Here is an 11,996-nt window from a genome sequence, read left to right on the forward strand (position 1 = left end):
AAACCATTTAGATCAATATAATTAGTGGTATATTTGGTATCAACTGCAATAAGGACGCCACCACCTTTTTACAAACACGATCTTTTCAAATATTTGATATTTTGAACATAAAATTTCACTATTTAATTTAGATGTTTTTAACCAAGCTTCGGAGAAAACCAATACATTATAATTGAAACCAATGCTATCAGTATATAAAGTGGTTAATTTAGTATTAAGCCCCCTTACATTCTGATAGCAAATAGAAAATGAGTCATTTAGTTTTTTGGCACCGAATCTGGTCTAAGAGGCAAATGGGCTAAATTATCGGATCTCTCCAAAAATTAAATTAATAAATGCCCTAGCAGGCCATAATTCTTTTAAAATCAACTGTACAAAAATATTTTCAGGCACAACGATTTTGAAAGAATATACTTTCAGAAAATGCAGATGGGAGCTTATAACATCTCAAAAAGTAATCTCCCTCAATTTTCGATTTTATATAATAGCTAATGTCATCGGCCGTTGTTTCTTGTGCAAACCTTGTTGCAAATATCATTTTCATGGCGGGAGCAATAAACAATGATCTTTGGACAGGTTGAGTTTTGCCAGTAGCAGTCTCGGGACGATCACTAGTGATAAGTGAAGGAAGTGATAATTCCTGTATGTCACGAGTAGATTGTGAGGTTTTCTTAGAAACCTCACTATATATACTCATAACATCAGGATTATTTACCCCTTTACTTATACCGCTGTTAACTACCGAAACAGGGTTTGTAACAACGCGGGCATACGACTGTTCACGTCTAGTCTCAGTTGTATCAGTGATATTAACTGAAACCGGTTGTGGAACAGTGTTCTCCACAGAAACTATTGCTATTGCTTTTGGACATAATCGCATAATATTTACGGGTCGAAATGAACCAAAAAATGAATCGGCGCCGAATTTAGCATGGGGCTAGAGCTCAGGGCTGGGCAGAAGTGTTTCAATTTTGGTGGTCATCGGGTAATATTTAGTGAGCGAAATAGACCATAACATTTGTGTTAAAAAAAATTAAAATTTTCCATTGAACCGCGAACATTTTTAATCCCGGCGAAATTACAAATAGACGAACAGGTCAATCCTGACCGTTACGTAGATGCCCATAGTAAATATATAGGATATATAAAGCGAAATATATACAATGTATGTGTATATATACAAAGGAAGGGAATGTTAGTTAGAATGCTTATATCTCAAGAATTGCTGAATCGATTTTGACAAATTTTGTCAATTCCGAATGCCCTCTTGGCATAAAAGAATAAAATCTAAAAAATCGCATACAAAGATGCCAATAATGATGATAATATAGATTTTGTAGTATTTTCTGACATTTTTTTATATTTTCATATTTTTTATCACATGTGATTTTTTCAATTTGACTTTTGTAATATTTTTTAATATTTTTTACATTACAACACAGGTTGGGGATATTATATACAGATGGCAATTATCGTCCGATCCTCACGGAAATGTTCACAAGAGTAGGGTTAGGCTCAGAAAGGCTAGGCCTATTGTATTCAAAGATGTCCGCAATATATTTTGGTGTTTAAATGGCCCAAAATCAGAAAAAAATTCCTGATCACACAATTGAAGCCAATTGACACGCTTAAGAAGAGAGTTAAGGACAGGGAAGAATTGTTTTGGAATTTTGCATGACCACTGGATTATATTTAGCTATAAAATGGACCACAACAACTAACAGCACGACGGAGTGTGTAAATATTGGGTCAGTACTCCGTGACATAATTGCAAAAGCGAAATCTTTCAAAATGGATTTGGACATAAAGGGACTTTTAACATATTGTTGTGTTGTAGGGTATCACATGGTCTGCCCCACGACTATAGCCTTTGCCTTCTTGTTTTTATATTGTTGATAATGTATAAAGTAAAAACACGTAAAGTTCGGCAGGATGTATATTAATGTCTCCGTATAATTTTAAACCCTTCAAACAGTCCCTCCTCAGTCTCCAGTTCACCACGTATTGGACGATGTTGAATTCCAATTGCTTGGTTCCCTGCATTTACAATAGTCTCTAATTGTAACAAGCGTGATGCTGCTTCCTCCGTGTCGCTTAAAATGAACTGCTTGAAGGGACCTCACCCTGTAGCACGACATTCTGCCTTGTTATGAACTAGTTTCTTTCTCAATTTGAATTTGTAGTCGTCCCAGACTTTCGTGGTACGAAAATTGTAACAGAATTTCATACAGAGTTGTAATTTCACGCATACGACACATATAATACCAATTAGTCGTTACGACGCGTCTACTTGCAATTTTCGATACGACTACGCCAGCCGTAATAAGGGTGATTGAAAGTGTGACAAAAATTATAAAAATTTCCGATATCGGGAAGTACTGTTATATGGCAGGCAAAATGTGGAACTATATAGACAATGCTCCGTCACCACACGTGGATCCCACCACAGAATATAAATATATAAATTTTAACAAATCCGTTAGAAAAAGTGGTTAAAATCATAAGAATGTCGAATATCGGGAGGTGCCGTTATAGGGGGCTATAGGAAAATGTGGGTCGATATAAACAATGTTAGAATGTAGAATCTATTACAATTTCTAAATAGCAAAAATATAATAAAAACTAAGAAAAAGTGCCTTTAATACCGAATATCGAGAGGTACCGTTATATAAGGTCTATACGAAAACTTGGACCTACCTTCCTAGTATTTGGTACTCGACAAAATAAGCCAACAATAATTCTTCGACGAACTACAGGTACAACCCGAAACAATTCGAATAGGAGACGATATAACCGAACACTTAACATCAACAGCAGATCTAAGTCAAACGCATATAATTATTTATTTATTTTTTTTTTTTTTTGTAATATATTTAGCGAGACAAAAATGATCGAGTGATCTGAGATAACAGGACAAATTGCCTGATCAAAAAGATGGACCATAGAACAATTACTAGCATAAAATCTATAGAAGACGAACAATGAGAAACATCGAATTGAGACAATTTAATATTACACAACACCGACAAATTCACACACTGAACGGACTGCCTCCAAACTGCAAGTTAAATAAATTACAATTAAAATCGCCAACATATACATATTTCCTTGTGTTGAAAAAACAATTCTATACGATATACCATTCGAAATACATATTCCACAAATTCATACATGGGTATTTTAACACCTATCTATATCTATTGTAGCTACTCATTTGGATCAATATTTACATTAGAAGACATAAGGCTGGAAATACATAAAGAGCATATTTGGATGGCTTAAGTCATCGGCTGGCTTCTTCGGAAATGAGCAAAGGAGCCTAGGGCTAAAATCGAACTAAGTCAACCTAAACCTCCTTTGTTCGTCTATGAAGAAGCCAGCCGATGACTTAAGCCAGCCAAATATGCTCTTTATGTATTTCCAGCCTAATAAATGAAGGGCTCACAGCTATACCGAACTAAGTCATAAAAACATAATTCGAAGATATTTAGAGGTAAAGTAAATGCACTGCCATTAATTTCTGGAAGGAATATTGTAGTCTACCAAAAGAAAATGTAAAAGTCTATATTCAAAATTAACTAATGATATTAATTTAAAATAAAAATAATTTAAATATATTACTAAAAAAATATTCAAAAACAAAAAAATTTACTTTGGTTCATTATTACACTGAATAAAATTTCAAGGTTTCACAGCTAAAGCGAACCAAGTCAAAAAATAATATAAAGTGTTCGTTATATGACTAAATATAGTTGACTTTGGCGATTAATTTCCCACTAGTTTTGGAGATTCATTTTAAGTCATGTCTTGCTTTGGCGGCTGGTAGCTGTGGGTGCTTCTATTGTAATTGACAATCATTGTGATTTTTAGAAAAAAAATTACGTTTGTAATTCCGTTTGTAACACCTCGAAATATACATTTTAGACCCCACAAAGTATTTATATTCTTGATCAGCATAAAATGCTATGTCGTACGGCGAGGTACGTCCGGCTGTTCGTCTGTGGAAATCACACTAGCATCCAAACGAAATGAAGAAAGTTGATAAAAATTTACTCAAATGTGTATTTTGTCTGATTTTTGATTTTTGGTATTGAAAATGGGCCAAGCAGGTCCACGGCTTCGTATAGCCCCCATATAACGGTACCTCCCGATATGCGGTATTTTGATGATTTTAGCGATATTATTTACCGGAACTATTTCAAATTTAGTATTTGAAGTTCGAATGAATACTACAGCTTATGACAGAAAATTGTCTGTGCAGGTCCACGTCTTCGTATAGCCCCCAATGTATGTATAATTCCTCTACATTCGGTATTTTTATGATTTTAACAGAATTTTTAATGGATTTTAATTTTTTGAAAATGGCCAAATTTGTACCAAATGGTGGAGGGCATTCAACTTCGGCCCGGCCGAACTTACAGCTTTTTTACTTGTTTTTTTTTTTTAAAGTTATGCATTTGACAACATCTCATTGTCAAAATGTATATTTATAAATCCATTGTACATATAAATCAGATATGAGAATCTGCTTTCTAGGCAGGGAAATTTGACAGAGTAAATTACACAAAATGCAGAGATGGATATGCTTATTTGAAATGACTTTACCTTCTTAATTTTAACTGGATTCAACAAATATTTACACATAAAAAATTCGTCGTTTCCGTCTTTATCATTTTTGGGGCTGACAAATATTCCTCATTTTCATTACTGGAAAAATCACTAGTGCTGCTATTATTACTATCCATTTATAGAAAACACTGATTTTTTTAATATTGCTGAAAACTGAACGACAATTAACACGTGCTCACTAATAATACTGATTCAAAGTGAAACACACTGACTTGGTTCATTTTTGCTTTGAAAAAAGACGAAAATCACAGTCGTTGACTTAGGTTTTTTACCGTTATCTTTGGAACGAAACACTTTTTGACATTGTGCTTTACAGAGAAAACAGAGTTTCCATATACGGGAACATTGGCACTAATTTCGGCATTTTTTATTTTTCATGACTTGGTTCGGTATAGCAGTGAGCCCTCCAAATCATGAAAGCAGTTTTAATTATCTCTCTCACTCGAGAGAAAAAATTGCAAAAAGTTAACGAATAGCATCTTGCAAAATATTTGTAAGATAACGGCTGATCCATTAAAAGAACTTTGGCGCAAATCTTAACAGCGGAAATATTTTGATGCAGTTTATTTCTTTTTCAGTTTTTATTACAAAATATAATTAATACAAACAAACGCCTTAAATTATTTATTTTTCATCTTTACTTACGTTTTCCTTATCCATTGTTGTTAATAATTTTAATAACTTTTTTCCCCAAAAAATACATTGGTTAAATTTGATTGTTGGTTTACAAAACAACTGATTGTTGAACAGGTGTTGTTGCTGGATTATTCTTAAAAATTTACAAACTCTCAGTAACTCAAATTTCAAAATGTCTTTCTCATTTCGTTCTCACTATTGGCTAAACGAACAGATTCCAATGAAAGACTTGTAGGAATTATCGGATAAACAAACACTTCTTATTTAAAACTATCACATGCATGGCGCAATGACTAGGTGTTCCTGCAAATTTTAAGAATGAGTTTTTTTTTTTTTTTTTTGAATTAGCAAAACTAATTGTTTTTGGAGAATAACTTTACAAAATGTGAAAAACATAAATGTTAATATGTAATAAGAAAGAAAATAAAAGACTATTTCCAACATTTTAGACAAATGCCATTAGCAACACGCATAAAGGATTCCGGGGAACACCTCAAATATATCTTTTTTTATTGCTCATAGTTTTATTTTATTGCTAATTTCCTTTTGATTTCTAAAACTTGTAAAATTGGTAGTGCTTCCTTTCTTTTACTTCTTTTAATGGGGGACAAATTGGTTTGTTTTGACAAAACAGCTGATTAGTTGCAAGTTTTTGCCGGAATACCGTCTGTTTACTTTCGCATTTTCCTTGCAAAAGAGAATAAAACTAACTTACTCTGGACAATTCCTGCAGGAAAAGTAACCAGACGCACCTAATAATTCATTTGACGTTATACTTAGGCCGTCATCACATAGGTACTTTTTGTAAGTGTATTGTTTGTGATGCGCTAAAGACTGACACATTGTATATCTGTATTACCTAAGTTTGTTTGAATATGAGGTACACATAAACATACATTATAAACAATGACGTAACTCGCTGAAATATATTGCAACACAGAAGTATTTGAAACGCTTATTTATTAATATTTAAATCTTTCACACATGTAAATTCTTAATAATAAAAACCTCAAGGTAATGGACGTTGAATCTAACAACCCGTTCTTAATATTGCACTTATTCATTCACATTTTAATATTTCATCTTTAGATATAGAAACTTTTCTGGATCATTGCCTACCTTCTTTTGTTCCTTTTTTCCTCCCAAGAGTGCTAAATTTATCCCAAAAGCTTTCTTCTTTTTCGCCAGATTTAATTGTGCTATTTGCATGTGGAGATTTTGGACGATTTAACGTGGCCATTTCGAAATTTCTTCTTCAAAATATTTGTTTGAATCGAAAACTAAAGTTAACAAGCAAAACAACTAATGACTAATGCACATTCAGGGTAAACAAAATCTATTTTCACCAACAAATTCAGACATTAGAACCCTAATCAAGAATTTTACAGCGTTATCTAAAATTCGACGTTCTCAGTCGATGTTTTTCATCACAGAAATAACACACATGTATTTATATGACAGAACAATTTCAACATTGACAATTGGACAATTCCATTTGTTGGCGTGTTGAAAAAAAGTAACAAATAATATAAAAAATGTGAATCCAATTTTATTGTAAGTTATTTATATATTCATGAAGATTTGATCTAATGTAATGCTTATTTAAATAGACGTATCCCCTGAAGATGTCAACAAACATTTACAAAACGTCGGAATCAATGAAATAAAGAGAATTTTTTATTTACAAAACTTAGGTCTATAAGCTTAATAGAACCCAAATCAGTGAATGATTATAGTTGGAATATAACAATTAGCGAATTTTTAAAAAATCACAATTTGTATAAGTTTATTAATGGATTGACCTAAATATATGGACCTGGATTATTTGGGTAATACGGACGCTCAAAACAATGTACCATAGTGGGCAAATTGAATATTTGTGTGTGATACATCGGATTTTTATTTGTTAACGCCGTCGAATACGCCACACAAATAGAGGGAGCGTGCGAAATTTCAAAGTTGTACAATTTCAACATTAGTTGTGTTCCAGAACCAACAAATTCGTGCTATTTCTGCTACAACGCGTTCCCGTAATCTAAAAACTAGCAAATCTTGCAGCTCTCTCGAGAAAACAATGGCGCTGAGTGGTGTACATTTCTGCTTGTTTTAGCTATGTGAATTTGGCCGAGCAGAAATGTGCAAATTGTAAATTTGACATTTAATTGGCAGGGCTAACAAGGCTGAAAAATGTATTGATACATTTCAATGTTCGCGCGTGACAACATATGTAAAGAAAAAAGATCAACTTAAAAACTAAAGGAAAAACTAATATTTGTCGTGCAAAAAACAAAAAGAAAATGTGGAGCACCTAATGTATTCACTTTTGAATGATTCCAGCAGTTAATTTTAACTTACCTTCTTCAATATTCATCAAATTTTGGCGTCCTTTTCAGTAAGGTTTCACCAGTCCGATTTAGACTGTTTTCTTTTTTTTTTTGAATTTTGAATGTTGACATTTTATCGCATTTCTGCTAATTTTCCGTTCCCTTATTTTTTGAGCACACCTAAATGAGAATGGCATTTCGTACTGTTCTCTCTTCTGCTAGTTTTACTGCTAAAAAAGTACTGGAACACAACTATTGACAATTGAATTTCTTTTTTTGTGCATTGAAAACAAAAATTTTTTAATAATTAAAATAACAATTTGATGGATTTTGAAAATTATTAAATTTTTGTCTTATGCCATGTTTACGTTAGAACTTTTTGTAGGGTTAACCTACTTTGAGAGGATTTATTTGAAGTAAAAGTAATGGGTATGACAATTTAAATCCAAATCCAGTGGGTTAACCCTCATATATATAAACGTACTATTAGCTCTAGTTTAGTAAAAACTCTTCAATTTCTTCGAATTTTTTCCAGTTTTAGGTATTTTTACCTTGATCCCGGGAAACAATTTTTTTCTTGATGGACGGACTCTGGACCCCTGATTTTTGACCCCAAAGTCCGGGTTCAGGTCCCCGACTAGACAATATATGTATCGTTGAAAAGCTTATGAAAATAACTATCCACGGTCCGGAAGTTATAGTCAAATTATCGATTTTTTAGACCCGGATTTCTTATAAAACCACCAAAAAGTCAAGTCAAGTCAAAAGTATTGAAAACATAATTTTAATGAACTGGACTCAGTAAAGGTATTAGCACAAATTGTAGCATTTTGGAAAGGTAAGAGTGTCAGCTATAATTTGGCATAATGGAGGGACTTTTGGACTTTTTGAGGGTTTTATTAAAAATCCGGGTCTAAAAAATCGATAATTTGACTATAAATCATGTATGACTATACATCATGTGACCACTTGTTGGATAGGTATTTTCATAAACTTTCCAACGATACCTATATCGTCCAGGCCGGGTCTTAAACCCGAAGAGTTTTTACTAAACTAGGGTTGTTCCAAATTTTTCAACGTTATTAGTTGGAACTGGTGTATTCGGGTAGTACGGACTTACAAAATCTTTTCCATAGTAGGGAAGTTGAATACTTGTATTTTTGTATACGCTACGTCCAATTTTAGTTAAGCTGTCAATATGAATCGCAGGGTACTATAAAAAAATAAAAAATAAAATTGTAAATTCGGCCAGGACTCCACCATTAACTAAAGAATCTTGGACCACATACCCGAATGCCTATTATCCCTGGACTTGACGAGGCAAAGGTACTGGCGCCCATAACTAACTATATGAACGGAATGGTTCACAGCAATTGGACTCCCTAACATTGGGTGAGTGTTACAAGGTTTGCATTCAGAGTACCGACTGTATTCGAACGGTTGCCTCGTGGATACCTGGGTGCCTCGAAGGGTATCAGGCTTAGTTGCCAAGTCCTTACCATGATATGGAGGTTATGTCATGGCGGTCATCGTCACCTCTACACTCCAATTTTTTTTATACAGAATCAAACAATTAATAAGTCCCACCAGTCCCACAAATGACAATGACGGAATTGAGCGAGACAGCAGGAGTTTTTCCTCGCTCTAGTTTGGCAACGCTTAGGATGATATACTGGGTTTGCTGATCATTAAATCGTGCCAAATCAGCCGTAAACCTTTGACAAGGTTCTCGCATATATGCCTAACACGACAGCAAGGATCCAACAACGCTCTGACTGGGATGCTGGAGTTAGGCAATAACAGACGAACAACTAATGTCGGGGAAAGGATGACGATACGACTGAATGGGAGAGATTGAGCCGAAACAAACGGAAACATAGGCGGACTACGGAAAGATACAAGCTCAACGAACTGTGGCGATGTACAATGAGCGGCTGGTGCTTTATTGGTCGTTAGGAAGGCGGGAATGCAGTACGGAATGATGATTTCGACGGCAATAATGACTACGCTGGGAGTTGCCACACTGATTTCCTATATGTTTCATCAAGAGGCAATTTTGGCAGTATCCATTCACTCAGACATATAGGATTCTCGCATCAACAGACATCCTTCGAAAACTGCGCATCGAAACACATCGTTATGTCATCACTTTGGCACTGCACCCGCTAATGCCCTGACCAAAGTCTGATGAGTGTAAGTTGGAGGCTGCAACTTAGAGGTCTCGGGGACTTTTTCAGGTACTTGCGTGGGATTGGGTTCCGATCGGGCTTCAGGTTGACCCTGATAGCCACTGAGCTTATGCTGGAAATATCCATTCGCTCCTCATCAGACATTGGGGTATCCGCGAAGTCAAAGTAGGTTCCGTAACTAAGCAAAACATCATGTATGATGGAATAAATTGGTTCTGGAGTATTACTAATTTTGTTATTGGCCGTCATACCACCCCTTGTGCTGTCTTGACGTCAACTACGCGAACCATTTCATTATCGCCGGGATGAGTACTAAACTCTTCGAATGTGAACAGCAATTGTTTCGCATGCCGGCGAAAATGTAATTTGAAACTTTTCAAAGGTTCCGAGGAACTCTATATTCAATGCGAACGATGCGTAACATTAACTGATTTCCACCACGAATTGAAAGCAAATGTATATATTCAAAAAGGAGGTGAGTAAAGCGACTGGCATAAGGCAAAATTATAGGCAACCTCCCCCTGTATGACAAACTGGGTGATTTCACTAAGCGTCGGTTAAGTTACATTACTCCCTCAGAATCAAAGAGTTAAGGGAAGAAGCAAAGTAGATCTTGGTAGCGCTCGTTTAAGCAATAAAGAATTATATTCCTCGCTGTAGTGAACTTTTTGAGCTTTAATAGAATCCGTCTTGACAGATTTAATTTGTTGTGGGTTAAAACAGTAGTCGAGTAGTGATATAGCAACATGAATCTCGGATGTGAATTTTTAACGAAACGGAGCACATATGATAGAACACGCAGGGCATTATTGAAAGAACTGAGCCCATCGAGGAGCTCCTGATATTCTGTCTCATATTGTCTCTTATTGTTATTCTTATGCAAGACTCTCATTGTCGCACTGCATTGAAAAAATAATAACAGTACATCTGCACACCTATCGTTCTTAGGCGTCGTAGAATAGCAGACAATAGAAAATATAGGAAAGCACTACTTGATCATCCGGACGGCCATCAAATATGTATATATATGCCCATAGTCACATTATTGAAGAGCTAAATACCGAAATCTCTTTTTGCTTGCCCGATCACAATACGAAGACATGTGAAAAAAAAACGTCCACATATCCCTATGGAACAATGAGGGCGTAGGGAAACCCACAAAAATCATATAGGCCGATCCCAATGAGATAAAAAGGAAGAACCTTTTAATACTAGGAAAGAAGGAGATTAGTCAGCGGTCGCTTAGCAAGAAGAAGCAAGAATCTAAATTTGTGAAACTACATACAGAATAGTTTTCACGATAAAACATAAATATATACCGCCCGAGGTTTTTAATTAAAAAACGTGTTTCATTTACCTTCATAAGGTAAGATCAGCAATATATAAGGTATGAAATGGATCCTACCTTTACTTCTTTTGGCACAAGGTAGCATTGTAGGTGCTTAACATCAGCATATTTTGGAGAACAGTCCCATTTGTCTGTGTTTTCAAGTTAAAAATTTGACACAACTGACTACAACAATAATATTACAAGGTAGGAATAAATAAAAGACCCGACCAGAGCAATCAGTTTTCGGTGTTAAGAAATTCGAAAGTCGCAAAATCTAAAGTTTAAAGAATCGAACCTTGTGTGAAATGAAGTATAGGATCCATTCACACCTTATATATTGCTGATCCAAAAAAAAAAAAGGAAAAATATGAGCAAATATTTAAAATGTTAACTTACCAGTGTTAGCAGGAGAATCAAATTATACGACTTGTCGGTTCGTTTTTCAGTTTAATTCTAATTTTATTGTGAAATATATAATTCTTAAGTGCTAAGACACAACATATCTCATAGGAGTGGTTAATGTTATGCTTCTGCTTAAGACTACTACACTAGACATTTCTTATTCTTATGCATAGGCCTAACACAAGACACAATTATGGTGATCTATATTTACTCCCCAGCCGAGCGTATATTTATCTGAGAATATTCTTTATTATCAATGCGTCTCCAGCAGCATTAAATGTTATCATCCCTTGAGTTCCTATCATACATGCGCACACTTCTACAAGTACACTAACATGCTGGGCTAAAAATATATAAAAATGTGTAGCCTAAATCACTTAAAGATCAAATATATTATTATCTGCTATCATGTTTATAGTTTTATGAACAACCAGTATATTTTAATCTTACTTATGCTTATTGATACTATAAACATTATCTGCAGGG

General features: G+C 34.6%; 1 protein-coding gene and 1 long non-coding RNA gene across 4 annotated transcripts in view; one reads left to right on the forward strand and one right to left on the reverse strand.

Annotated features, from left to right (window-relative positions):
- Positions 1-6,599, reverse strand: part of LOC101896714 (beta-parvin) — a 39,229-nt gene extending 32,630 nt beyond the window's left edge. Inside the window, exon 1 of one of the 3 annotated variants that reach the window (XM_059118511.1) lies at positions 6,385-6,599. In XM_059118511.1, the coding sequence (XP_058974494.1) occupies positions 6,385-6,474 (90 nt within the window). In that variant the 5' untranslated portion in view covers positions 6,475-6,599. Of the gene's footprint in view, positions 1-5,274; positions 5,305-6,384 lie in introns of those variants that run through there. The other 2 variants (XM_005185447.4, XM_059118512.1) reach the window with 2 other exon arrangements.
- On the forward strand, positions 6,151-6,526 carry LOC131800805 (uncharacterized). The gene is made up of 2 exons (XR_009341593.1): positions 6,151-6,279; positions 6,355-6,526. It is a non-coding gene; the product is annotated as an uncharacterized LOC131800805 (long non-coding RNA).
- Positions 6,600-11,996: the final 5,397 nt, after the last annotated feature.

The sequence above is a fragment of the Musca domestica genome, unplaced genomic scaffold (assembly GCF_030504385.1).
Source record: "Musca domestica strain aabys unplaced genomic scaffold, Musca_domestica.polishedcontigs.V.1.1 13, whole genome shotgun sequence".
In the NCBI taxonomy this organism is placed as follows: domain Eukaryota; kingdom Metazoa; phylum Arthropoda; class Insecta; order Diptera; family Muscidae; genus Musca; species Musca domestica.